This window comes from Scyliorhinus torazame, chromosome 11 (genome assembly GCF_047496885.1).
Source record: "Scyliorhinus torazame isolate Kashiwa2021f chromosome 11, sScyTor2.1, whole genome shotgun sequence".
NCBI lineage: Eukaryota > Metazoa > Chordata > Chondrichthyes > Carcharhiniformes > Scyliorhinidae > Scyliorhinus > Scyliorhinus torazame.
This window is the reverse complement of record NC_092717.1, coordinates 136,271,939-136,299,921: the sequence shown is the minus strand read 5'-3', so window position 1 is coordinate 136,299,921 and position 27,983 is coordinate 136,271,939. Positions and strand designations below refer to the sequence as shown.

Here is a 27,983-nt window from a genome sequence, read left to right as displayed (position 1 = left end):
CACAACAATAGGGAGCATGTGAGGACTGGAGGAGGGCCCGCTGATGAGAGGCCACTGACCGTACACGAGGAAAGGGCCCTGGAACTGGCTGGCGGACCTGACGACCGGGAGGTTGCTGATGCAGAGGTCGGGGCCCCACGAGCAAGTGAGCCACCAACAGCCCGTCCCCATATCCCCCCTCCCCTATATCCCCCTCTCCCGTATCACCTGATCACTGCCTGATGTCTAACCATGCATGCTTCATTGTGTATCGCAGGACCAAACGTCCAGGCACCCATCCCCGCAGATGCAGACCGCCCGCAGGATGCCCCTCGGAGACCACGGGAGACGGAGAGACCCGAACCCTCCAGCATGCGACGCCCGCAGGATGCCCCTCGGAGACCACGGGAGACGGAGAGACCCGAACCCTCCAGCATGCGACGCCCGCAGGATGCCCCTCGGAGACCACGGGAGACGGAGAGACCCGAACCCTCCAGCATGCGACGCCCGCAGGATGCCCCTCGGAGACCACGGGAGACGGAGAGACCTGGAGCAACAGGGAGACGACACCCCCGTCACGTGCGGGAGCGACCACCCAGCGATGAGGGGGGCAGCCACAGGCCCCCGTCACATCCGAGCCAGGACACCACTACCCAGGACACCACTATCCAGGACACCCCTACCCGGGACACCACTACCCAGGACACCCCTACCCGGGACAGCACTACCCGGGACAGCACTACCCAGGACACCCCTACCCGGGAAGACGAAATACCGGACAGTGACTCAGAGTGGATGGGTGGAGACGAACCCCCACCCCAAAGTGCCATGGACTCAGAGTGGGACGAAGAGCACGACACAACGCCACTGCTGTCACCAACACCCTCCACCATCGCAGAAACACTCACCACGGTTGGGCACTTTAGTGATGAGGCGTCTGGTACACTCACTGGTGCGCACAACACAGCCGTCCCGGTACAGCAGGTGGAGGTAGGAGCAGCAGAGGGACCGGGCGGTCGGAGGGCAGCCCAGGCCAAGCGAACATCTGCCGCCCAGATGGATCCCGGGTTCCTGCAGTTACCACACCCACACATAGATCCGATGCAACCACCGACACGGAGACGAGCGAATAGGGTGACGGGTGGCTTGCGGCGGCTGCGGTCGCAGGTGGAGGAGTCCACCCGCGTCCAGGAGCTGGGAGTGGTCCCGGTCATGCGTGCCACCCAGGCTGACACCGCACGGGTGGCGTCCGCGGTGGAGGCAATGGGTGCGACGGTGTCAGACATGGGGAACGGTTTGCGAGGCCTGGGGCCTTCCGTGCAGGCGGCGTCTGTGGCCCAGGAAATGGCTGCCCTCTCACAGGAGGCCATGAGCCAGTGCCAGCGCCAGATGGCAGAGGCGCTCAACGCCATAGCCCAGTCTCAGCAGGCCATGGCCCAGTCTCAGCAGGCCATAGCCCAGTCTCTGCAGGCCATGGCCCAGTCTCTGCAGGCCATGGCCCAGTCTCAGCAGGCCATCGCTGAGGGCATCGGCGCCAGTGGCCATGTGCGAGCTGGCGTCGCACTGTCGCAGACAGGGTTCGACAACCCCCTGGGCTCCATGGCTGCAAACCTGCAGACCCCTGTCGATACCAGCACGGGCCTCCAGGACTGGCAGCGCCAGATGTCGGGGGCGCGTCGGATGGCCAGTCCGTTCGCATCCCCCACCCATGTAGAGGCCTGGGGGCCATCGGGCACCCCGAGGGAGGAGGAGGTGGTGTGGTCCATCCCGGCTCCCTCTGTAGGGGAGGTCCCGGTACACCGCGACACCTCGGACTCCCCCCCTTCCGTCCCAGGTGCATCGGGTGGGCAACGGGCAGGACAGGCTGGCAGCTCGCCATCCCAGTCGCCCGGGCCGCAGCCTGGCCCATCTAGGCCAGGACGCCCCAGGAAACGGCCGCCAAAGGGATCCAGTGTCAGAGGGCAGGAATCACAGGAGTCCACCTCCAGTTCTGCTGTACCGTCTGGGGAACCACGTAGACGTAGTCAAAGGGCCCGTAAGGCCAAACAATTAGACACTGAGTAAGTTGGCACGGGTGCAGGGCACAGATGAGTTTTAGGCGCTAGGGCACGTGCATGAACTCCTTTGGTTATTAAAGTCAATGTTACACCTACCGAAGCTGCCTTTATGCTCTGTCCAAAGTGTGCGGGGGTGTCATGTACGTTGAGCGCAAGTGTGTGTGTGAGGGGTGGTCTTACCTCAGCCCCAGGTGAGTCTGCCCCCTTCCCCCTGGGCCGCCATCAACATCCCCCGGGCAGAGGACGGGACCGTGCGCTGCAGTATCACAGCCGCATGCAGGGATGGTCCGGGTGGATGGTGGTACTGTGGCCATGGGTCAGACATAGTCCAACGATGTAGAGCCAGGAGCTCATCGGAGGCGGGCTGTCATCATTCTCCATGGCCTGCGATAGACACGCGTCCACCCGCAACTGGGTGAGCCCGGCCCGTTGTGCCGCCGGTGGATCGGCAATTGGGAGTGGGGGGGTGGTGTGCATGCGGGTGGGGTGTGTGGGGTTGGGGAGGGGGGTGATGGTGCTGGGTGGATGGATGGGTGGGGGGTGTGGGTGGTCGGCTGTTGTCATGGTGTGCGGTCTGTGGCCATACTACCCGATTCCCACGCCCATCTAGTCAGTGAAGCGGGCGTCTATCAGTCTGTCCCGTGCCCGCTGGGCCAGCCGGTAACGGTGGACAGCCACCCGTCTGTGTCTACCCCGTCTGCCCTGACCATTGCCCCCATCCCCCTCATCTGGGGAGGACTGGGCCTCTTCCTGCTGCTCCTCCACTCCGCCCTCCTCTGCCTGCGGCACATCGCCCCTCTGCTGGGCTATGTTGTGCAGGACGCAGCACACCACAATGATGCGGCCGACCCTATCTGACCGATACTGGAGGGCGCCCCCAGAGAGGTCCAGGCACCTGAAACGCATCTTCAGCACGCCAAAGCACCTCTCGATCACTCCCCTTGTCGCTACATGGGCATCATTGTAGCGGTTCTCCGCCTCATTGCGTGGCCTCCGTATAGGCGTCATCAGCCACGATCGCAATGGGTAGCCCCTGTCGCCCAGCAACCAGCCCCTCAGCCGGGGATGGCGTCCCTCGTACATGCCGGGGATGGATGACCGCGACAACACGAATGAGTCGTGTACACTGCCTGGGTAACGGGCGCAGACGTGCAGGATCATCATGCGGTGGTCGCAGACCACCTGTACGTTCATCGAATAGGTCCCCTTCCTATTAGTGAACACGGCCCTGTTATCTGCAGGTGGCCGCACGGCGACGTGCATCCCATCGATCGCGCCCTGGACCATGGGGAACCCGGCAATGGCAGAGAAGCCCACGGCCCGGGCATCTTGGCTGGCCCGGTCCACGGGGAAGCGGATGTAGCGGTGCGCCATGGCATAAAGGGCATCTGTCACTGCCCGGATGCACCGATGCACCGATGTCTGCGATATGCCGGACAGGTCCCCACTCGGTGCCTGGAATGACCCCGTTGCATAAAAGTTCAGGGCCACCGTAACCTTGACGGACACGGGGAGAGGGTGTCCCCCGCCAGTGCCACGCGGTGACAGGTGTGCCAGCAGGTGGCAGATGTGTGCCACGGTTTCCCGGCTCATCCGGAGTCTCCTCCTGCATTCCCGGTCCGTGAGGTCCTGGTATGACTGCCGGGGCCGGTACACACGGGGCGCCCTCGGGTGCCTCCGTTGCCGTGGGGCCGCGACGTCCTCCTCCCCCTCCTCGTCCTGTCGGTCAGGTGTCCCTCCAGCCTGGGCGGCTGCCGCCTGCCCCTCTGCGGCAGCCTGCGCCGCCTCTCTGGCACGCTCCTCCTCCTCCTCCTCCTCCTCCTCCTCCTCATCCAGGGCAACATAGACATGAGCGGCTGCCACCACGGCGGCCAACATCGCTGGATGATCTGAAAACATGACGACCTGGTGGGGGGGAGGGGAACGACGACATGTCATCATTGCCCATATCCCCTCCTCCCCCCAGCCAGGTGGCATGGACCGCATGGGTCCAACTGTTGGAGGCTGGCACCTGGCCAGGTGGACCAACTCATTTGCCCTCCCATCACCCACCCCGGCACGGACCCCCCCCCCGCCCCAACCTCCACCCCAGCACGGACCCCCCCCCAACCTCCACCCCGGCACGGACCCCCTCCCCAACCCCCAACCTCCACCCCAGCACGGACCCCCCCCCCCCAACCTCCACCCCGGCACGGACCCCCTCCACAACCCCCAACCTCCACCCCGGCACGGACCCCCCCCCCCAACCTCCACCCCGGCACGGACCCCCTCCACAACCCCCAACCTCCACCCCGGCACGGACCCCCTCCACAACCCCCAACCTCCACCCCGGCACGGACCCCCTCCACAACCCCCAACCTCCACCCCGGCACGGACCCCCTCCACAACCCCCAACCTCCACCCCGGCACGGACCCCCTCCACAACCCCCAACCTCCACCCCGGCACGGACCCCCTCCCCAACCCCCAACCTCCACCCCAGCACGGACCCCCCCCCCCCAACCTCCACCCCGGCACGGACCCCCTCCACAACCCCCAACCTCCACCCCGGCACGGACCCCCCCCCCCAACCTCCACCCCGGCACGGACCCCCCCCCCCAACCTCCACCCCGGCACGGACCCCCTCCACAACCCCCAACCTCCACCCCGGCACGGACCCCCTCCACAACCCCCAACCTCCACCCCGGCACGGACCCCCTCCACAACCCCCAACCTCCACCCCGGCACGGACCCCCTCCACAACCCCCAACCTCCACCCCGGCACGGACCCCCTCCACAACCCCCAACCTCCACCCCGGCACGGACCCCCTCCCCAACCCCCAACCTCCACCCCAGCACGGACCCCCCCCCCCCAACCTCCACCCCGGCACGGACCCCCTCCACAACCCCCAACCTCCACCCCGGCACGGACCCCCCCCCCCAACCTCCACCCCGGCACGGACCCCCCCCCCCAACCTCCACCCCGGCACGGACCCCCTCCACAACCCCCAACCTCCACCCCGGCACGGACCCCCTCCACAACCCCCAACCTCCACCCCGGCACGGACCCCCCCCCCCAACCTCCACCCCGGCACGGACCCCCCCCCCCAACCTCCACCCCGGCACGGACCCCCTCCACAACCCCCAACCTCCACCCCGGCACGGACCCCCTCCACAACCCCCAACCTCCACCCCGGCACGGACCCCCTCCACAACCCCCAACCTCCACCCCAGCACGGACCCCCCCCCCCCAACCTCCACCCCGGCACGGACCCCCTCCACAACCCCCAACCTCCACCCCGGCACGGACCCCCCCCCCCAACCTCCACCCCGGCACGGACCCCCCCCCCCAACCTCCACCCCGGCACGGACCCCCTCCACAACCCCCAACCTCCACCCCGGCACGGACCCCCTCCACAACCCCCAACCTCCACCCCGGCACGGACCCCCTCCACAACCCCCAACCTCCACCCCGGCACGGACCCCCTCCCCAACCCCCAACCTCCACCCCAGCACGGACCCCCCCCCCCCCAACCTCCACCCCGGCACGGACCCCCTCCACAACCCCCAACCTCCACCCCGGCACGGACCCCCCCCCCCAACCTCCACCCCGGCACGGACCCCCCCCCCCAACCTCCACCCCGGCACGGACCCCCCCCCCCCAACCTCCACCCCGGCACGGACCCCCTCCACAACCCCCAACCTCCACCCCGGCACGGACCCCCTCCACAACCCCCAACCTCCACCCCGGCACGGACCCCCTCCCCAACCCCCAACCTCCACCCCAGCACGGACCCCCCCCCCCCCAACCTCCACCCCGGCACGGACCCCCTCCACAACCCCCAACCTCCACCCCGGCACGGACCCCCTCCACAACCTCCACCCCGGCACGGACCCCCTCCCGGCACTCCCCCGGAGCCCAGCCTACTCTAACCACCCCCCCCCCCCCCCCGCCGCACACACACACAAGCCGAGACACACCTCTTCTCAGGCAATCAGTCTGCGGCCACGCCATTTCCTGCCCAGAGCCAACCCCCCAGGCCGTCACTCACCTCCTCGCTGGTCGGCGTGAGCCTGGAGCACCGGGTCACGCCGATGAAAAGGAGGTTTGATTGACGTCGACGTGAACGGTCATCACGTCGACGGGACTTCGGCCCATCCGGAAGGGAGAATATCGGCAGGCCGAAAATCGGCTGCCTTGCGCAGGCCCGTGACATTCTCCGCGGCAGCGGCGCCATTAACGCCCCGCCGACTTTTCTCCCTTCGGAGACTTCGGCGGGGGCGGGGGCGGGATTCACGGCGGCCAACGGCCATTCTCCGACCCGGCGGGGGGTCGGAGAATGACGCCCCACATGTTAGTTACTGGTCTTGATGATACTGTAATACCTTGACAGGACAAAAGAGACGGTATGCATGTGGAAGTTCAGCACCTAACTGAAACTGGTTTAATCCAGTTTCATTTATATATTTATATACATACACAAAGATCCAATAGGGGGTGCTATTACACTCCTCCCTCATTAATTAAAAAGTTAGACAATGTTTGAGTTCCATACAGCTTGTATACGGTTCTTTTTTTTGTTTATTTACAAATCTAAATTAACCACTAGTTGTCTTTATCTCTTTAATTCCTCTCTTGACCCAACCATTCAGAACTTGGGGAAGAACCTGAGTCTGAGGAGATATTTTCTCGAACAAAGACTTATTTTGACTTTTAGCTTCAATTGAATTTTCTACTTCAGTCATGTCTGCCTGACTCTGATTCAGATTCGAACTAGATTAAGATACAGCTTGTGTAGGAGAAACAATTGGGGCAGGATTCTCCATCCCGTCACACCCGTTTTCTGGTGCGACGCTCCCTAGCCGGCAGTGGGATCCTCTGTCCTGGCAGCCAGCCAATGGGGTTTTACCATTGTGGGCACGTCCACGCCATCGGGAAATTCACGAGCGTGTGTGTACTGCCAGCGAAATGGAGGATCCTGCCGACGGAGAATCCAGCCCTTGGTATTTTACTCTTATTCCAAGTATCCAATTCATCGGACTCATTTGATTCTTCCCAACGTTTTTATTCTTCATGAACCTCAGAATGCAAAACAAACAATGCGTTCAAACCTAACCTTTCCACTACCAGGCATCTTGACCAAGTGTGTGGACCGGTGCGGCGGGTGGGAGGGAGCGCGGGAACCATAAAGGGGTGGGGGCACTGCACGTGGGAGGTTGGACGGGACATAGTGTGGGGGATGCAGGAGTGGAAGTGGTGTTGGAGCCTGCGGGCGCCAGGTCCCGGAGGGAGACGGTATCTTGCCGGCCATCGGGGTGTTCGACGTACGCATAGTGTGGGTTGGAGTGCAGGAGCTGGATCCTCTCTACCAGGGGGTCGGTCTTATGGCTACGAACATGTTTTCGGAGGAGGACTGGACCCGGTGTCATCAGCCAGGTCGGAAGCGAGGCCCCTGAGGTAGCTCCCCAAGGGAAAACAAACAAACGGTCATGAGGAGTCTGGTTTGTGGCCGTGCAAAGGAGGGACCTAATAGAGTGGAGCGCATCGGGGAGGACCTCCTGCCAGTGAGAAACTGGGAGATTCCTGGACCGCAGTGTCAGTAGGACGGTCTTCCAGACCATCGCGTTCTCCCTCTCCACCTGCCCGTTTCCCCAGGGGTTATAACTGGTAGTCCTGCTCGAGGCGGTGCCCTTACTGAGCAGGTACTGACGCAGATCATCACTCCTGAACGATGAACCCCTGTCGCTGTGGACATAACTGGGGAAACCAAACAGGGTGAAGACACTATGCAGGGCTTATAGACAGTGGGGGTGGTCATATCAGTGCAGGGGATGGCAAACGGGAAGCTGGAGAACTCATCTATGATGTTAAGGAAGTACGTGTTGCGGTTATTGGAGGGGAGGGACCCTTTGAAATCGATACTGAGGCCTTCAAAGGGCCGGATTGCCTTTACCAGGTGGGCTTTATCCGGTCGATAGAAGTGCGGTTTACACTCCGCACAGATTTGGCAGTCCCTGGTCATAGCTCTGACCTCCTCGGTGGAGTAGGGCAGGTTGCGGGCCTTGATGTAATGGGCGAGCCAGGTGACCCCCGGGTGGCAGAGGTCATCATGGATAGCCCGTAGTCGGTTGCATGCTGGTGCATGTGCTGCAGGACAGGGCATCTGGGGGCTCGTTGAGCTTCCCAGGACGATATACTATATCGTAGTTATAGGTGGAGAGTTTGATCCTCCACCTCAAGATCATATCATTCTTGATCTTGCCCCGCTGCGTATTGTCAAACATGAAGGCAACCGATCATTGGTCGGTGATGAGTGTAAACCTCCTACCAGCGAGGTAGTGCCTCCAGTGCCGCACAGCTTCCACAATGGCTTGGGCTTCTTTTTCGACCGAGGAGTGTCGAATTTCGGAGGTGGTGAGGGTGCCTGAAAAAAACGCTACCGGTCTGCCTGCTTGGTTGAGGGTGGCGGCGAGAGCGACTTCTGAGGCATCGCTCTCCACCTGGAAGGGGACGGACTCGTCCACCGCGCGTATCACAGCTTTGGCGATGTCCGCCTTGATGCAGCTGAAGGCCTGGCGGGCCTCAGTTGCCAGTGGAAAGAGGGTGGTCTTAAATAGTGGGCGGGCTTTTTCCGCATACTGGGGGACCCACTGGGCATAGTAGGAGAAAAATCCAAGGCACCTCTTCAGGGCCTTGGGACAGTGAGGGAGAGGGAGTTGTAGGAGGGGGCGCATACAGTCAGGGTCGAGCCCTCGGACCCCGTTTACCACGATGTAGCCGAGGATGGCTAGCCTGGTTGTACGGAAAACGCATTTCTCCTTGTTGTCGGTGAGGTCGAGTTTTTGGGCAGTTTGGAGAAATCGGTGGAGGTTGGCGTCGTGGTCCTGCTGATCATGGCCGCAGATGGTGACATTGTCCAGGTACGGTAACGTGGCCCGCAGCCCGTACTGGTCCACCATTCGGTCCATCGCTCGTTGGAACACTGAAACCCCGTTCGTGAAGCCAAAGGGGACCCGGAGGAAATGGAAAAGGCGGGCGTCTGCCTCAAACGCCGTGTAGTGGCGGTCCTCCGGGCGATTGGGAGCTGGTGGTATGCAGACTTCAGATCCACCGTGGAGAACACGCGGTAGTGCGCAATCTGATTTATCATGTCTGGAATCCGGGGAAGGGGGTACGCATCGAGTTGCGTAAACCGGTTAATGGTCTGGCTGTAATCAACCACCATCCGGAACTTTTCCCCGGTCTTGACGACCACCACCTGAGCTCTCCAGGGGCTATTGCTGGCCTTTATGACCCCCCTCCCGCAAGAGATGCTGGACCTCGGACCTAATGAACGTCCTGTCCTGCATGATATACCGCCTGCTTCTGGTGGCTACTGGCTTGTAATCGGCGGTGAGGTTTGCGAAGAAGGGGGGGGGGGGGTCGATTTTTAGGGTCACGAGGCTGCATATGGTGAGCGGGGGCAGGGGCCCCCCGAACTTAAGAGTTAGGCTCCTGGGATTGCACTGGAAGTCGAGTCCCAAAAGGAGAGGAGCCCAGATGACTGGGAGCACATATAGTTGACAATTAGCGTACTCAGTGCCCTGTATCGCTAGGGTTGCAGTAGTGCACCCTTGGATTTGCACCGAGTGCGACCCAGAGGTGAGGGATATGGTTTGTTGCGTCGGGGATATTGGGAGCGAGCAGCGTCTTACCATGTCAGGGTGAATGAAGCTCTCTGTGCTCCCGGAGTCGAAAAGGCAAGGTGTCTCGTACCCGTTAACCCGGACGGCCATCATGGAGCTCCGGAGGTGCTTAGGTCGCGACTGGTCCAGGGTGACCGCGCTGAGGTGTAGGTAGCCGGTGGCGTGATCGGAGGTGCTGGGGCGGCCCAGCGATGGCTGTCCGTGTAGGTCGTACGCGTCGAGCGGCGTAGCAGATGGCGGCCAAGATGGCGGCCCCCATGGATCGCATGTGGCCGGCCGCGTGGGGGAGGATGGCCAAGATGGCGGCCCCCATGAGTCGCACATGTTATGCGGAGGTGGAGGCGGCAGACACGCTGCCACCTTGCGGGGTTTGCGGGCCTGTGAGTCTGTGGATCGGTTCTGTGAGTTCGAGTTCTTAGACCTGGCCAGGCAGACCTTGGCGAAGTGTCCTTTTCGCCCGCAGCTGCTGCAGTTCGCGTTGCGGGCCGGGCAGTGCAGTCGGGGGTGTTGGGACTGGCCGCAAAAGTAGCAGGGTAGCCCACTATGATGGGCGGGCGGCCGCGCGGCACAGGCTTGGGCTAGTCTCGGGTTGGGGGCCAACGAGGGGGGTCGCGTGATCGGCCGGGAACGCAGTAAGGCTCTGTAAAGCGGCCTCCAGAGAGGTAGCCAGTTTTACCATGTCGTCCAGGACCTGGGCCCCTTTTTCGAGCAGACACTGTCTCACATAGTTCGATCGGACCCCCGCCACGTAAACGTCTCGGATGGCGAGCTCCATGTGCTGAGTGGCTGTAACTGCCTTGAAATTACAGTTGCGCGCGAGGGCTTTGAGGTCGCGTAGGTAATCATCTAGCGACTCCCCAGGCGCTGGTGATGAGTGGTGAAGACGTGCCGCGCATATACCTCGTTCACAGGCCGCACATAGAGGCGTATGAGTAGTGCGAGGGCCTCTGTATAGGAAACAGCTTCGTCGAGCTGGACAGAAATGCGATGGCTCACCCATGCGTGGAGGAGGCTCAGCTTCTGTTCGTCAGTGACGGATGGCATAGACGACGCGACGAGATAGGCCTTGAAGCATCGAAGCCAATGTGAAAAAATGTATTTCGCCTCCGCGGCCTGTGGATCGAGTTCCAGTCTGTCAGGTTTGAGGGCTGATTCCATAGTAGTATTTTAAGCTGATTAAATTGTTGCGACCATCAATTCACTCGAAGACACGTGGAGAAGTAAACCGTGGTTTTAATCAGCTTAGAACTGAGCCTGCCTGTGACCGGTACAACACTGAAGGCGGCCCCGCAGGTCGGCAGCTCTTATACTTCCTGTAAAGGGGGTGGAGCCATGGGTGGAGCCCGGAGATGCCCCAACATATCCCCTGTGGGTGAAGCCACACAATGGCCCATAGGTAGAGCCCACAGGATTAATAACATAACACAGTGCACTGGTGAATTATCAGTAATTATACATTCGCCACAAACAGCAACCATTCACCTGACACCATTGCTAGTAAAATTCTTGTGGACAGCAATACTTAGTGTGTTCACAGCAGTTCGCTACATTTCAGCGCTCATTGTTGACAATCTCTAAGCCCTAGCTAAAGCTGCTATACTCGGAAATTTTAAGCCTGCATGCAGGAACATAAATATTGGGTGCAATTCCTATATCATTAGATACGTATATTTAAAAATTGTAAATGAATTATGATTTTGTTGCCATTACAGAGACCTGGTTGAGGGAAGGTCAGGATTGGCAGCTAAACATTCCAGGATTTAGATGTTTCAGGCAGGATAGAGGGGGATGTAAAAGGGATGGCGGAGTTGCGCTCCTGGTTAGGGAGAATATCACAACTGTACTATGGGAGGCCACCTCAGAGGGCAGCGAGGCTATATGGGTAGAGATCAGGAATAAAAAGGGTGCAGTCACAATGTTGGGAGTTTACTACAGGCCTCCCAACAGCCAGCGGGAGATAGAGGAGCAGCTAGGTAGACAGATTTTGGAAACAAGTAAAAACAACAGGGTTGGTGTGATGGGAGACTTCAACTTCCCCAATATTGACTGGGACTCACTTAGTACTAGGGGCTTAGACGGGGCAGAGTTTGTCAGGAGCATCCAGGAGGCTTCTTAAAACAATATCTAGATAGTCCAACTAAAGAAGGGGCAGTACTGGACCTGGTATTGGGGAATGAGCCCTGCCAGGTGGTAGAAGTTTCAGTAGGGACGCATTTCGGGAACAGTGACCACAATTCAGTAAGTTTTAAGGTGCTGGTGGGCAAGGATAAGAGTGGTCCTAGGGTGAATGTGCTAAATTGGGGGAAGGCTAATTATAACAATATTAGGCGGGAACTGAAGAACCTAGATTAGGGGCGGATGTTTGAGGGTAAATCAACATCTGACATGTGGGAGGCTTCCAAATGTCCGTTGAGGGAGAGATATTGTCGGCCTCGTCAAAAAGAAAAAGGAGGAATTTGTCAGGCTAGAAGGCTGGGAACAGACGAAGCCTGTGTGGAATATAAGGAAAGTAGGAAGGAACTTAAGCAAGGAGTCAGGAGTGCTAGAAGGGGTCACGAAAAGTTATTGGCAAATAGAGTTAAGGAAAATCCCAAGGCTTTCTACACGTACATAAAAAGCAAGAGGGTAGCCAGGGAAAGGGTTGGTCCACTGAAGGATCGGCAAGGGAATCTATGTGTGGAGCCAGAGGAAATGGGCGAGATATTAAATGAATACTTTGCATCAGTATTCACCAAAGAGAAGGAATTGGTGGATGTTGAGTCTGGAGAAGGGTGGGTAGATAGCCTGGGTCACATTGAGATACAAAAAGACGAGGTGTTGGGCGTCTTGAAAAATATTAAGATAGATAAGTCCCCAGGGCCTGATGGGATCTACCCCAGAATACTGAAGGAGGCTAGAGAGGAAATTGCTGAGGCCTTGACAGAAATCTTTGGATCCTCACTGTCTTCAGGTGACGTCCGGGAGGACTGGAGAATAGCAAATGTTGTTCCTTTGTTTAAGAAGGGTAGCAAGGATAATCCCGGGAACTACAGGCCGGTGAGCCTTACGTCAGTAGTAGGGGATTGGAGAGAATTCTTCGAGACAGGATCTACTCCCATTTGGAAGCAAATGGACGTATTAGCGAGAGGCAGCATGGTTTTGTGAAGGGGAGGTCGTGTCTCACTAACTTGATGGAGTTTTTCGAAGAGGTCACAAAGATGATTGATGCAGGTAGGGCAGTGGATGTTGTCTATATGGACTTCAGTAAAGCCTTTGACAAGGTCCATCATGGTAGACTGGTACAAAAGGTGAAGTCACACGGGATCAGGGGTGAGCTGGCAAGATGGATACAGAACTGGCTAGGTCATAGAAGGCAGAGAGTAGCAATGGAAGGGTGCTTTTCTAATTGGAGGGCTGTGACTAGTGGTGTTCTGCAGGGATCAGTGCTGGGACCTTTGCTGTTCGTAGTATATATAAATTATTTGGAGGAAAATGTAACTGGTCTGATTAGTAAGTTTGCAGACGACACAAAGGTTGGTGAAATTGCGGATAGCGATGAGGACTGTCAGAGGATACAGCAGGATTTAGATTGTTTGGAGACTTGGGCGGAGAGATGGCAGATGGAGTTTAATCCGGATAAATGTGAGGTAATGCATTTTGGAAGGTCTAATGCAGGTAGCGAATATACAGTGAATGGTAGAACCCTCAAGAGTATTGAAAGTTAAAGAGATCTAGGTGTACAGGTCCACAGGTCACTGAAAGGGGCAACACAGGTGGAGAAGGTAGTCAAGAAGGCATACGGCATGCTTGCCTTCATTGGCCGGGGCATTGAATATAAGAATTGGCAAGTCATGTTGCAGCTGTATAGAACCTTAGTTAGGCCACACTTGGAGTACAGTGTTTTATTCTGGTCGCCACACAGCCAGAAGGATGTGGAGGCTTTAGAGAGGGTGCAGAAGAGATTTACCAGGAAGTTGCCTGGTATGGAGGGCATTAGCTATGAGGAGCGGTTGAATAAACTCAGTTTGTTCTCACTGGAACGAAGGAGGTCTACAAAATTATGAGGGGCATAGACAGAGTGGATAGTCAGAGGCTTTTCCCCAGGGTAGAGGGGTCAATTACTCGGGGGCATAAGTTTAAGGTGTGAGGGGCAAGGTTTAGAGGAGATGTACAAGGCAAGTTCTTTTACGCAGAGCGTAGTGGGTGCCTGGAACTCACTGCTGGAGGAGGTGGTGGAAGCAGGGACGATAATGACATTTAAGGGGCATCTTGACAAATACATGAATAGGATGGGAATAGAGGGATCAGGACCCAGGAAGGGCAGCACGGTAGCATTGTGGATAGCACAATTGCTTCACAGCTCCAGGGTCCCAGGTTCAATTCCGGCTTGGGTCACTGTCTGTGCGGAGTCTGCACATCCTCCCCGTGTGTGCGTGGGTTTTCTCCGGGTGCTCCGGTTTCCTCCCACAGTCCAAAGATGTGCAGGTTAGGTGGATTGGCCATGATGCATTGCCCTTAATGTCCAAAACTGCCCTTAGTGTTGGGTGGGGTTGCTGGGTAATGGGGATAGGGTGGAGGTGTGGACCTTGGGTAGGGTGCTCTTTCCAAGAGCCGGTGCAGACTTGATGGGCCGAATGGCCTCCTTCTGCACTGTAAATTCTATGATCTATGATCTAAGTGTAGAAGATTTTAGTTTAGACGGGCAGCATGGTCGGTACAGGCTTGGACGGCCGAAGGGCCTGTTCCTGTGCTGTACATTTCTTTGTTCTTTTGTTCTAATTACAAGTTTTACAGGATTGAAAGCTTTATACTTTTTTGCACACACAGGGACAACTCTGAATTTAATCAAAGACAGCTGACTTCATGGGCGGGATTCTCCCTCCTGCCAGGCCTGTTTTCTGGCGTGGCGTGCCTCTGCCGGCAGCGGATCCTACCTCCCAGCAGCTAGCCAATTGGGTTTCCCATTGTGGCCACCCCCGTGCCGTTGAGAAATCCATGGGTATGAGTGTGCTGCCAGCGAAGTGGAGAATCCCGCCCCATATGTTTAGAATTTTTTTTTAATTAAAAAAACCTTTTGCCCCAAGCTGACCCAATTCTACCCCTCCTCCCAGAGGAATTCCCTATCCCTGAGTCCCGCCGTAACCATTGGAACAATTCCCAATTCCACACCCACCACACCCACCCGACCCTCGAAGAAATTCCCACTTCACTCTCTCCCCTCTTCTCCTGCCCTCTCTCCTTCCCCTTCCTCCCTTCCTTTCCCTCAAAAAACTTCAGACGCCTCTATCCACACACCCATTCTTTTCCCTCATCCCTCTCACCTAATCTCCTCTCCCTTCTCTCCATTCCCAAAACCTTAACTCCTCCACCCCGTCACTCCCTTACCCCCTCACTCCACCTTTTCCTGTCTTCACCATTTTCCTCTCTGCTCTCCCATCTTTCTGCTCTCCCCATGTCTTTTCCTCTCTCCCTCTGCCACTTTCCTGATCATCTGCCTCACTCTAGCTGACCATTGCCATGGTTGCAAAGATACCGACAGTGGCTTGTTTTGTGTTTGACATGCTCTATAAATTCTAGATCCTTATTTAACTGGCCACCAAAGCCTTTAGCAAATTCCATGTCAAATACATTCCTAAATATTTATCATAAATGTCATATAGCAACTGCTATCTGTACCTTTCAGAAATTACAACTCTAGTTCCCCACATTGCCTAATCTTTATCAACTGACAACTCATTCTTAAACATAAAAATGGCCTAATATCTAAATCCAGTATCTGTGTCGGCCACCCATTTGCAATGCCTTGTGCTGTTATTGGGAACTTATCCACGTGTGAAAAGAAAAGGAGATCTTTGTTGTTTGGTTCTACTTTGATGGGGATCATAATCTAGACATTGCATCGATATTGGAGCTTTTCGCAGTAACTTCTTTGAAGTCTCCTTGTGACAATAAGCGATGATTATTATTATTGCAATAATCCTCTGATCATCTGTACTTAATGTCATAGTTATAAGCAAACAAAATCAAAGCACTCCTCAGCATTTGGGTTGCAGTTGTATACTTGAATTGGCACCCCAATGCCTTTCTGCACCATTTTGCGACCCCCCCCCCCCCCCCCCAGCCCTTCACCGTAACTCTCCGGCATGTGATTCAAAGCACAGCATGCAATCATAGAATCCTTACAGTGCAGAAGGAGCCCATTTGGGTCTGCACCATCCCTTCGAATCACTAATCTTCCCAGACCTACTCCCTCTCTCCCCATAACTGCATATTCAAACCTGCATATCCCTTTCACTGAGGGGCATTTTAGCACGGCCAATCCACCTAACCTGCACACCTTTGGACTGTGGGAGGAAATCGGAGCACCTGGAGGAAACACTCGCAGACACGGAGATAATGTACGGGAGAATGTACAAACTCTGCACAGACAGTGACCCAAGGCCAGAATTGAACCAGGGTCCCTGGGGCTGTGAGGCAGCAGTGCTAACCACTGTGCCACATGCCGCCCTGCATTTTTAATATTCTAACTTTTCGCAACTCAGAAGCAACCTGCCTGCCCAAGTGGAGACTGGAGTGAAAGTTGTTTTAAGAACTGGCTGAAGCATTGATTTTTTGGGGGGGAAAATGAAAACTTAAAATGTGAATTAAGCATAAATTATGGCTTTACAAAATATTTGTATAACCATGAAGGACAAGAATATTATACATCAAATGGCTTTAATGGATGATAAAGCAGAAAAAAAATGTTGATATGAAATGCTTTTCAGGTGAATGCTCCATACATCATTTTAACTCCACCCTTGAGTTATTAAAATGTGGTTAATATTATTGATTTATTTTTGTCAGATAATCTATATGGGCTGGGTAGAAGACCGGGAACCAGACTCGCTGCAAGATAAACTGTATACACCAAAGTACTTAGCCGTGAGAGGCTCTTGCCTGTACAAATTTACAGCGCCTCCGGTATGTGATACTATTTTATTTTGGCGTATTCAGCATGTTTAATTTAGTATGCGATTGAAAATGTGCAGCTGATATATTTTATTGATTATGATGAGATGTCACATTGACGTATGCCATATGGTGTGAATTGTAAGTTATAACTTCCATTTTTATATTTTATCTTCTCCCGTCTTGAAGAGGGAAAAAAACGTATTGACCTTTTGACACATCCATGCTGAATTGAATTCTTATGCAGATATAAATTGAAGCAAGTTTTTTAAATTTATTATAAGCAAAGAGCAATAAGAACAATTAAAAATGCATAACAGAAATTTCAAATCAAAGCACATTTTACTCTGAGATGAAATCCTGCTGATAAACGTTTATTCAATTGTTATTGGCTCTGTTACGATTACTATAGTCACAACTATTGAAAAATTAAGTTCAATTAGATTGCATTATTAGACCCATCCACTGAATTCCTTTGCTTCATTAACACAGGTACTTCATAGCCTTTATTCAGAGCAGCTGATATGCTTTAATGCCCATTTGGCCCTGAGCGACCTGTGAAACCCACTGCCGCTCAAGATCACATTGTTAACACTATGTTATGCTGGTTTACCAATCTACAGCCATCCAGCGTGAAACACGCTCTTTGAAAGGCTCAGCGCTGCTACGGATGATGGAAGGAGGGCAGGCACCAAGCAAAGGGCTGGCTTTTCCACTGTACTCCTTCAGGGGGACAGCTGCAATGGAGCTGTCTGAAGGAACTGCTGACTTGTAAAAAAGAAGTATCTGTAGAAAAACTATGCCACAGCTGCTTAGGTGCTGCAATCATGCACAGACCTTAGTCCCCAGACACAGTTCTTAATTTTATGTGAGTACTGACTTTCTTGCTGCCACGGATCGAGGTTGCAGCTAAAACGTAGAGGCCGCCTGACCAAATGTGAAGGCAGATGGGTAATATAAAACCCCTGTCAATTCATTAATTTAAATTGTTTTCTTGATTGTCACTGGATGAACTTCTGAATCACGCCCACACCCGTCAACCAAATTGTGCGGTGTGCGGGGTTAAATCGGGACACTGTATGTTCTATGTCTATGTTAACGTCTTCTCGTGCTAATTTTACACGTTTCCGTGTCAGGCGTGCCCCCAGATGGGCAACGTAAAATTTTGGTCCATATGTTTTTTTATGAACATACGAACATACATCCAAACTAGGAGCAGGGGTAGGCCACTCGTCCCCCCCTCCAGCCTGCTCCATCATTCAATAAGATCATGGCTTATCTTACTGTCGCCTCAACTCCATATTTCACCTATCCCTGGTGACATTTGACTCCCTTGTTAGTCATGAATCTATGTAATTCTGCTTTAAAAATATTCATTGACCCTGCCTCCACCGCTCTCTGGGAGAGAGAGTTCTAAAGATTTACGACCCTCCGAGAATAAACATTTCTTCTCATCTCCATCTTAAATGGGTGACACCTGCATTTTAAACTGTACCCCCTAGTTCAAGTCTCTCCCACAAGGGGAAACCATCCTTTCAGCATTAAAACTCTTCACCATCTTGCATGTTTCAATAATGTCACTTCTCAATCTTCTAAACTCTAATGGATACAGGCCCAGACTGTTCAACATTTCCTCAGAAGGTAACACCCTTGTCCCACCCATTCCAGGTAACAGTCGAGCAAATTTTCTCTGAACTACATCTAATGGGCAGAATTTTCATTGTAAGCCATTCTCGCTGATGGCTAACATTGGGCTGAAAATCACCCCAATGCATTTATATCCGTTTTCTAAATAAGGAGACCAAAGCTGTATACAGTATTCCAGATGTGGTTTCACCAATACTCTATACAACTACAATAAAACATCCCTACTATTATATTCCATTCCCATTGCAATAAACAACAACTTTTAATTTTGCTTCCTAATCAATTGCTGTACCTCCACACCAACATTTCTTGATTCAAGTATGGGGACAGCAAAATACATAAGACCATAAGACATAGGAGTGGAAGTAAGTCCATTCGGCCCATCGAGTCCACTCCACCATTCAATCATGGCTGATTTCAACTCCATTTACCCGCTCTCTCTCCATAGCCCTTAATTCCTTGAGAAATCAAGAATTTATCAACTTCTGCCTTAAAGACACTCAACGTCCCGGCCTCCACCGCCCTCTGTGGCAATGAATTCCACAGGCCCACCACTCTCTGGCTGAAGAAATTTCTCCTCATCTCTGTTCTAAAGTGACTCCCTTTTATTCTAAGGCTGTGCCCCCGGGTCCTAGTCTCCCCTGCTAATGGAAACAACTTCCCTACATCCACATCCTATCTAAGCCATTCATTATCTTGTAAGTTTCTATTAGATCTCCCCTCAACCTCCTAAACTCCAATGAATATAATCCCAGGATCCTCAGACGTTCATCGTATGATAGGTCTACCATTCCTGGGATCATCCGTGTGAATCTCCGCTGGACCTGCTCCAGTACCACTGAGTTCTGTAATCTCTCACCATTGAAATAATATACAGTTCTTCTGTTCTTCATGCCAAAATGGACAAGTTCATAGTTTCCCACATTATACTTTATCCGCCAAATTTTTGCCCACTCACTTTATCTATCGATGTCTGTGCAGATTCCTTATGTCCTTTTCAAAATTACTTCCCTACCGATTTTTGTGTTATCAGAAAATGTAGCAACACTACATTGGGTCACTTATCCAAGCTACTGATATGAATTGAGGTCCAAGCATTGATCCCTGTGGCACTCCATTTCAACTTGCCAACCTGAAAAAGACCCAGTTATCATTATTCTCTTAGCTAATCAATCCTCTATTCATGCTAATATGTTAACTCCTATACTATGAGCTCTTATTTTGTGTAGTAACCTTTAATGTGGCATCTTGTCAATTGCCTTCTGGAAATCTAAGTACAGCACTTCCAGATGTTTCTCTGCAGCAACTTTGACTATTTGTTTTTATATTTCTAGCTGGCTTTCACTTGTACTCCAATATCTCCCTCTGTATTAATCATTTAGTCATTTCTTGCTGTCCTTTATATTCTGTCCAATCTTCCGACCTGCCACTGACCTTTGCGGAATTATATGCTTTTTGATTTGATACTAACTTTAACTTCTTTAGTTAGCCATTGATGGGGTGCCTTTCTCTTAGTGTCTTTCATTGTCACTGGAATGTATCTTTTCAGAATATTCAGAAATATCTTGTGTCTGTCGTTGCATCTCTGCTGACCTATTCCTTCACCTAATTTCCCAGTCCACATTAGCCAGCTCTGTCTTCATGTTTTCATATAATTATTTAAGTTCAAAACATTCTGTTCAAATTCCTCAGTTTGTAATTAAAAGATGGGCCAGCAAGATATAGGGAGTCACAATTTCTCGCTTGGTGATGACTATCTATAATTAACACATAATCAATTAGAGATAATATTCTCCTAGCTAACTGTAACTAGTAGTTACTATTACATAACACTGATGATTAAAGTATGAATCTGGCATGATGCATGTGTCAATATCACATGTGCATATGATATTTCCATCGTTAGGCTCTTTCCATTACTGGCTACTTGATAGGTTGAATGCTGCTATTCAATTTAGCATGTTTACTTAGCGGTTCTTATAATAGGTGGTAATCCAGAATGATCCCACTGTTGTATCTGTCCAATTCAGATACTTTAAAACAGTTTATTTACCCAAACGATTTTACCCAGATGTCTTTATTAACGAGGAGAACAAAGGCCAATGCAAGTATTACGTCAAACAATATTCTTTAACAACAATAAAGTTAACCCTTAATTAATCCAAACAAAATACTAGAGTTACCCAAGATTCATTTATAGTACCCATAAAGATGGCTTTGGCTGAACCGTGGGTCCAATTCTCGGAGTTTCTGTTGTCTGTCATCACGAAGGTGAGTCTTGCTGGCAGCTTCCTTCCTTCTCTGGTCAGTCGTACGGATGGTCAAGGTCACCTCCTACATTGCGTCTTCGCTCCTGATGTGTTTTGGGCGTCTACCTTTATCCCCCTCCCTTCGCCCCTTTCCAGAAGCTTCTCTGGCTTTCTGCCAATGAGGCATCGGGAAGGGGACCCGGAGGCAGGGTTGTTGAAGGAGAGGCAGAGACTCAGCTGGAGTTTGGGCTGGTGTCCAAGGGGAAGGTGGTAGGGCAGTCGTGAAGGGCCAAGGGGGTGTTCTATGAGTATGGGGAGAAGGCAACTGGACCACCAAGAAGGCGGCGAGGGAGATTGGAAGAGTGAAGGACAGAACAGGAAGGGTGGTACTGGACCCGGTGGGGGTGAATGGGCTGTTCGAGGAGATTTATAGGAAGCTGTATGAATCGGAGCCCTAGGCTGGGGGGAGGGAATGCGGTGGGATTTGGATGGGTTGGAGTTTTCCAAGGTGGTGAGGACCTGGTGGAGGGATTGGGAGCCCCCATTGGGTTGATGGAAGTGATGGACAGTATGGGGACGATGCAGACAGAGAAAGTCCCGGGCTCGGATAGGTTCTCCATGGAGTTTTACAAGACGTTTGTGGGGGGCCTTGGGGACTCTGCTGGTGAGGACATGAAATGAGGCTAAGGAAAGCGGGGAGCTCCTCCCTACACTATCGCAAGCGTCTAATTCCTTGATACTGAAGGAAGATATGGATCTGGAACAGTGTGGGTCCTACCATCCAATATTGTTGCTAAATGTGGTTGCCAAGCTGCTGCCAATCAGAATTGAGGACTGTGTTCCGGGGGGTGATAGGTGAGGATCAGACGGGATTTGTGAAGGGGAGACAGTTGTCGGCGAATATCAGGAGGTTACTTAACGTGATTATGATGCCCCAAAGGGGCAGGAAGTGGAGATGGCAGCGGCAATGGATGCAGAGAAGGTTTTCCACCAGGTGGAGTGAGAGTATCTGTGGGAGGTGGAGGGGCCGTTCGGGTTTGGGCACAGGTTTGTGGATTGGGTCCGGTTGCTGTATAAGGTGCCGGTAGCAAGCGTGCGGATGAACCGGGTGTGGTCGGGGTATTTTGGGGTGTACTGTGCGACAAGGCAGGGATGCCCGCTCTCCCCATTGCCTTTGCCCTGGCGATAGAACCATTGGCAATGGTGCTTAGAGCGTCGAGGGTTGGAAAGGTGGAGAGGGATTGTGCAGGGTTGGGGGGTGTCGAGCACAGGGTTTTGCTGTATGTGGATGACCTATACTGTATGTTTCGGACCCACTGGGAGCATTGGCAGAACTGTGAGCATTTTGGAGGACTTTGGACGGTTTTCCGGATACAAGCTGAACATGGGTAAGAGTGAGGTGTTTCCAATTGAGACCAGGGGACAGGAGAGGAGGTTGGGGGAGCTGCCGTTCAAGGTGGTGGTGGCGAGCTTCCGGTACTTGGGCATCCAGGTGGCGCAGGGTTAGGCACAGCTGCATAAGTTGAATTTGGATCGGTTAGTGGAGCAGATGCAGGTGGATTTTAAGAGGTGGGATGTGCTGCCATTGTCGCTGGCGGGGCGGGTGCAGACAGTGAAGATGACGGTGCTGTCAAGGCTCCTGTTTGTATACAAAAACCTCCCGATCTTCGTCCCAAAGTCATTTTTTAAGAAGGTTAACGTGTTTGTGTGGGCATGGAGACCCCATGCATCAGGAGGGTGCTTTTGGAATGGGGCTGAGGGGGGGATGCAGCTGTCATTGCCGAATATAATGAATTATACTGGTTGCCTAACATCGCTATGGTTAGGAAGTGGGTAATGGGGGATAGGTCGGTATGGGGACGGATGGAGGCGGCCTCTTGCAGGGGAACGTGTTTCGGGGCATTGTTGACATAGCCTCTGCTGTTCTCGCCGGCCAGGTACTCCGCGAGCCCAGTGGTGGTGTCAGCCTTGAGGGTATGGGGGCAGTAGAGGCAGCATTTGAGATTGGAGGTTGCCTTGGTGTGGGCACCGATTTGTGTAACCACAGGTTTGCACTGGGGGCGCTGGATGTGAGGTTTTGGGACGTGGGAAGAAGCCCTGCGGAGGGTGAATTCATCCTTGTCTTGTGCAAGGCCCAGTCTTATTCAGTTCAAAGTAATTCACAGGGCGCGTATGACGGTGGCTAGGGTGAATTGGTTCTCTGAGGGAGTAGAGGATAAGTATGGACAGTGCACGGGGAGGCCTGCAAACCACATCCACATGTTCTGGGCATAGAACATAGAACATACAGTGCAGAAAGGGACATTTGGCCCATCGAGTCTACACCGACCCACGTAAGCCCTCACTTCCACCCTATCCCCGTAACCCAATAACCCCTCCTAACCTTTTTGTTCACGAAGGGCAATTTATCATGGCCAGTCCACCTAACCTGCACGTCTTTGGACTGCGGGAGGAAACCGGAGCACCCGGAGGAAACCCACACAGACACGGGGGAGAATGTGCAGACTCCGCACAGACAGTGTCCGAAGCTGAAGGAGTTCTGGCAGGGGATTGCGGTAATGTCCGAGGTGATGGGGGTAAAGGTGGTCCTGGGCCCAGAGGTAACAGTATTTGGGGTGTCGGAAGACCCGGGAGTCCAGGGGGCGTGACAGGTCGATGTCTCGGCCTTTGCCTCCTTGATAGCCCGGAGACGGATTTTGCTTGGGTGGAGAGACTCGGAGCCATCGAAAACGGCAATGTGGGTGAGCGACCTGGCAGAATTCCTGAGGTTGAAAAATATTAAGTTTGTCTTGAGAGAGTCGGTTGCTGGGTTCGCCCAGAGGAGGAAGCCATTCATCTACTTCTTTAAGGAGGATTGAGGTGTTGGTGGGGGGGGGGGATAGGATAGGATGGTTAAAATGGGCAAGGCAGGATGGGAAGAGGGGAAGGGCAGTGGGTGTTTGGGTGTTGGTTATTTGTTATGTTTTACAAGTTTGCTCTTGCTCTTATTTGTGTGTTTGTTGTTTATATAAATGCCTGAAGAAATTTTTTTAAAATAAAACATTATTCTGCTTGCTGGGGAGTTGCTGCCAAGGCCCGGGGGAGTAGTGGGGAAGGACTTGGTGAAAGCTCTATGGATTTGGGGTGTTCCCCTCCGAATCTGGGTGACCTGGCTCAGGCAGCCATTGCTGCAGTATTTGTTTCAAAAGCACCCATTTGGTACAAGTTACAGGCCCCTGGCTGCTCACTCTGCTGACTGCTCACTGTGTCCTCTAAATGTTCACAGGGCCTCTGGTGAGCCTACCCAGTCCGCCACTCTGGAAACCCTCAGACCCGAGCTGCCCATCAATGGGATGGGCGTGGCCAAACTCAGTCATTGGCACACCAGGGGCAGGATTCTCCGCAATCAGCGCGATGTCCGCCGACCGGCGCCAAAAACGGCACAAATCAGTCCGGCATCGCCCGCCCTAAAGGTGCGGAATTCTCCGCATCTTGAGGGGCCGAGCCCTCACCTTGAGGGGCTAGGCCCGCGCCGGAGTGATTTCCGCCCCGCCGGCTGGCGGGAAAGGCCTTTGGCGCCCCGCCAGCTGGCGTGGAAATTACTTTGCCGTGCAACGCATGTGCGGGAGCGTCAGCGGCCGCTCACGGCATCCCCGCGCATGCGCAATGGAGGGGGTCTCTTCCGCCTCCGCCATAGTGAAGACCATGGCGAAGGCGGAAGGAAAAGAGTTCCCCTACGGCACAGGCTCGCCCGTGGATCGGTGGGCCCCGATCGCGGGCCAGGCCACCATGGGGGTGGCCCCGCGCCCCCCCCCAGGACCCCCGAGCCCGCCCGCGCCGCCTTGTCCCGCCGTTCGAAAGGTGGTTCAATCCATGCCGGCTGGCGTGGGTTGACAGCGGCGGGACTTCGGCCCATCGCGGACCGGAGAATCACCGGGTGTGGTCCCGCCGACCGGCGCGATTTTCGCCGATCGGTGCGGCGCGATTCCCGCCCCCTCCAAAACTCTGGTGGTGGAGAATTCGGGACACGGCGGGGGCGGGATTCACGCCAGCCCCCGGCGATTCTCCGACCCGGTGGGGGGTCGGAGAATCGCGCCCCAGGTGCTGCCACTCCTCAGTGCACTCATCAGAAATACTATCCCACTGTAGGGGAATAGCAGAGCTCACCCCAAACAAAGGACATATGAGCCATGGCCTTTGACACCCTCCCTAGCACACTGCCCCTCTCAGGGCAGAAGCCTCACCAGTGACACTATCAGCTAGCCCATTCCGCAGGAAATCCAGCTGTCTCCAAGCCCTTCCTACCTGCCATGCCCATGCTCCCATCCATTCTGCCTCCAGACAAGTTGTCGCAACCTGAGTGTCACACCCAGGATCCACATCACACTGCAGCAAAACTCTCAGCAGACGCACACTTACCTGCCTCATCCCCATCTGTAGGCTCTGCCCACACACAAGCTTCTAAGCAAGGAGACGACTGGAGTCACGCGTTCACCCTCTCTGTCATACAACCATTTGTCACTCTTCTGGCGGGATAACACATGGCTCACCCACAGTAGATCGCACTGGGGAGACATGACAGGCCGCAGAGCCTATCACTGACACGGGTTGCAGCAACCACCGGTATCCCGGTTGACAGGGTGGGTGGTAAGGATAGAGGCTCCCTGGTGCCACTCACTGATTGGGACAGAGCTGCAGTGTGGAAGGCAACATATTTGGGGAGCAGTTGAGGGACGGGGGGGCGGGGGGTTTATGTGGAGGATGGAGCTGAAGGGCAACTCAGGGGCACCATGTAGCCTGTTGGATTAGGATGGGCAAGGGAATACTCATCTTGGTAATATGTCTGCTCTTCTCCCCCCCCCCCCCACGCAGAGTATTTTCGGAGTACAGCCAGCAATGCCCGCTATCTACCTGGTCAAAGCTGCCGTTGCAGATGCACAGATGCTGGAGGCACAGTGTCTGCTCAAGGAGGAACCTGCACAGGGGAGCCAGCCCCAGAAGAGATGGGGCCAGCCTGTGAGGCTCCAGTGCCGGCAGTCCAACAGGCTGAGGAAGAGGTGCGAAGGAGGCACCACATCATGCCACCTGTATACCATCAGCGCCTGTCCTTTGAAGAGATGCCAGAACCCATGTGCCACCAAGGACTTTGGCTAACCAAGGAGACCATGCGCCACCTGTGGCAGATAATGGCACACCTGACACTGCAGGGATTTGGAGGAGGAGGAGGATTTTGTGTGTTCCCAGTGGTCGTCAAGGTGACCTCTGGGTCTTTCCAGGGTCCGAGCGGGGACCTGTCTGGGATCTTGACGACATCGGTACACAGGTGCATCCATTCTGTGATGGATGGTCTATGTGCCCGGATAGTGGACTAGTTAAACTTTAGTCTGGACCAAGTCCACCAGGATGCACGGGCAGCAGGATTTGCCGCTATCACAAGCATGCACCAGCTCCAGGTAGTGATTGATGGTATGCATGCCTCCCTGTGAGCACCTGCTCATCAGGGGGTGCCCTTCATCAACCCGGAGGGCTTTCACTCTCTGAATGTGCAGTTGGTTGTGACCACCAGCTGCACATCATGCACATCTGCCCCCGATGCCCTGGCAGCGCACACGGTGCTTACATCCTGGTGCACTGGTTGGTTTCCAGCTCCTTCGAGGCACTCCCTCAGGTGACGGAGTGGCGCTTAGGGTTATCCGCTGAGGTCTTGGCTAATGACGCCTGCTCTGAGCCCACTGCAGCAATAAGGAGCGTCATTGAGCGGTGCATTGGCGTCTTCGATATGCGCTTCCAATGCCTGCACCGCTCTGGTGGGGTGCTCCAATACAGCCCCGGGAGGGTGTTGAACATTGTGCTGGCCTGGTGTGCCCTGCACAACATCGCACAGCAGAGAGGAGACATGCTGCAGGAGGAGGAAGAATGCCAGCCCTCATCTGACGGAAATGATGGGCAGGAAGAACCGGGCATAGACCCGGGCTGGCACGGCAGGCTGCCCACCATGCAATCCAGGGCTGCCGCACACGATCCAACCTCATCACCTCCATTTGCCAACTAAGAGATCTGGCCAATGGCAGCTCTGCCACGCTGTTCTACCTATGCATACTCTCCCCACCACCCCACCCCACCCCATTCCAAGTGGTGCCCCATTCCCCACAGCCGCTCACATCCTCCCCTGTCCATTCTCCCTTCAGGCCATCACATCACCCAAGCTCCCCGCCCCCCCCCACTACGAGGGTCCTACCAGCATCACTACAGGGAGTTAGATCTGAGTTGGAAGTATCAGTGGGTTTTGTCCATGGGATGGAGGATTATGATGACTGTGAGTTGAGCTCTGGTGCTCCACGTTGTTTGACAAAGTCTGACTCCTGCCTTCAGGATCACATTCCGCTGGCCGCCGAGTGATTCCTGCATGTGTGACGGCCAATCCATCTCACGGGCTAACATTCTTGCGGGGCGGGGTGTGGATATAGAGTTGGTGAGCCGTGATGGTCACTCACTGGGTAAGCTGTCCTACAAGGCAGCCTCACACGTCTGACCCCGTTCCCTGTTGCCTCTGAGGGTGATCCCATGTGGAACGTTGAATCAGCCTGCGAGCACTGCCCCATTGTAGCGCACAAAGACTCCGTGAGACGAATAGAGTGAAGTCGATGAGGCTTTATTAAGCGTGTCTGTTCCCCCGCAGCTCAATAGTAGAATGGCCTGCGGGGGAGGACTCCGGCTTCTTATACTCCGCCTTCAGGGCGGAGCTAGAGGTCAACGGCAAACCAGGACCCGGGATCTGTCAGCCAATGACATTAGGGCTTCCAGTCCCACATGACCCCTAATACATACTACCACACCCATGCCATCCTAAACAGTCACACCCCAAACCAGTAACCTCCCACAGCCCCCATCCGGCACATCCTCCACACCCAGTCCAGCCCACCCCAGCCCAGCCCTAACACCCTTCAGGCAAAGGATTGAGGCAGGTCAGAAAGTTGATGAAAAGGTGCTTAATACTGTCTATAACATTATTGTGCCCTGACTGCTGTCTAACTTCCTAATTTTACTTGGTCTATTGCTCCTTCTAGATGTGACCCCAGACAGCACATCAGATAATGAGGCGGCCACCTGCGTATCTCGCCCTCTGAACTGAGATGCCTTTGGCAGTCGTCCTCTGGAAGACCTGGACCTGGACGGGTCCGGCCAACTTTCAGGTGTCACAGGTGACGAGGTGCCACCCTGTAGTGCCCGCTGCCCATCAGTTGTGTCAGTGTCAGGTCGGAGGGATTCAGAAGTGCTGAGGTGTTCCAACACCTCCCCTGCGGGAGGCACTGACATGGGCCCCATCACTTATTCCTCCCTCGGGTTGCTTGATGGACCCTGGGCTACTTCACTCTCCCCACCAATCCCTCACCTCCCTATCTAACCCCCCCTCCCCCCCAGTGCCTTCAGTGATACTTGATGTGCTTGGCCCTCCTTGCTCTACAGTTAAGTCTCAGC

The 27,983-nt window shown here is 54.3% G+C and overlaps 1 protein-coding gene across 1 annotated transcript in view; it reads left to right on the top strand.

The window, feature by feature from the left end:
- The window catches only part of sntg1 (syntrophin, gamma 1), an 807,301-nt gene that overhangs the window by 704,920 nt on the left and 74,398 nt on the right, over positions 1-27,983 (top strand). Inside the window, exon 14 of the mRNA XM_072467795.1 lies at positions 16,525-16,641. Coding sequence (XP_072323896.1) covers positions 16,525-16,641 — 117 coding nt within the window. The remainder of the gene's footprint in view (positions 1-16,524; positions 16,642-27,983) is intronic.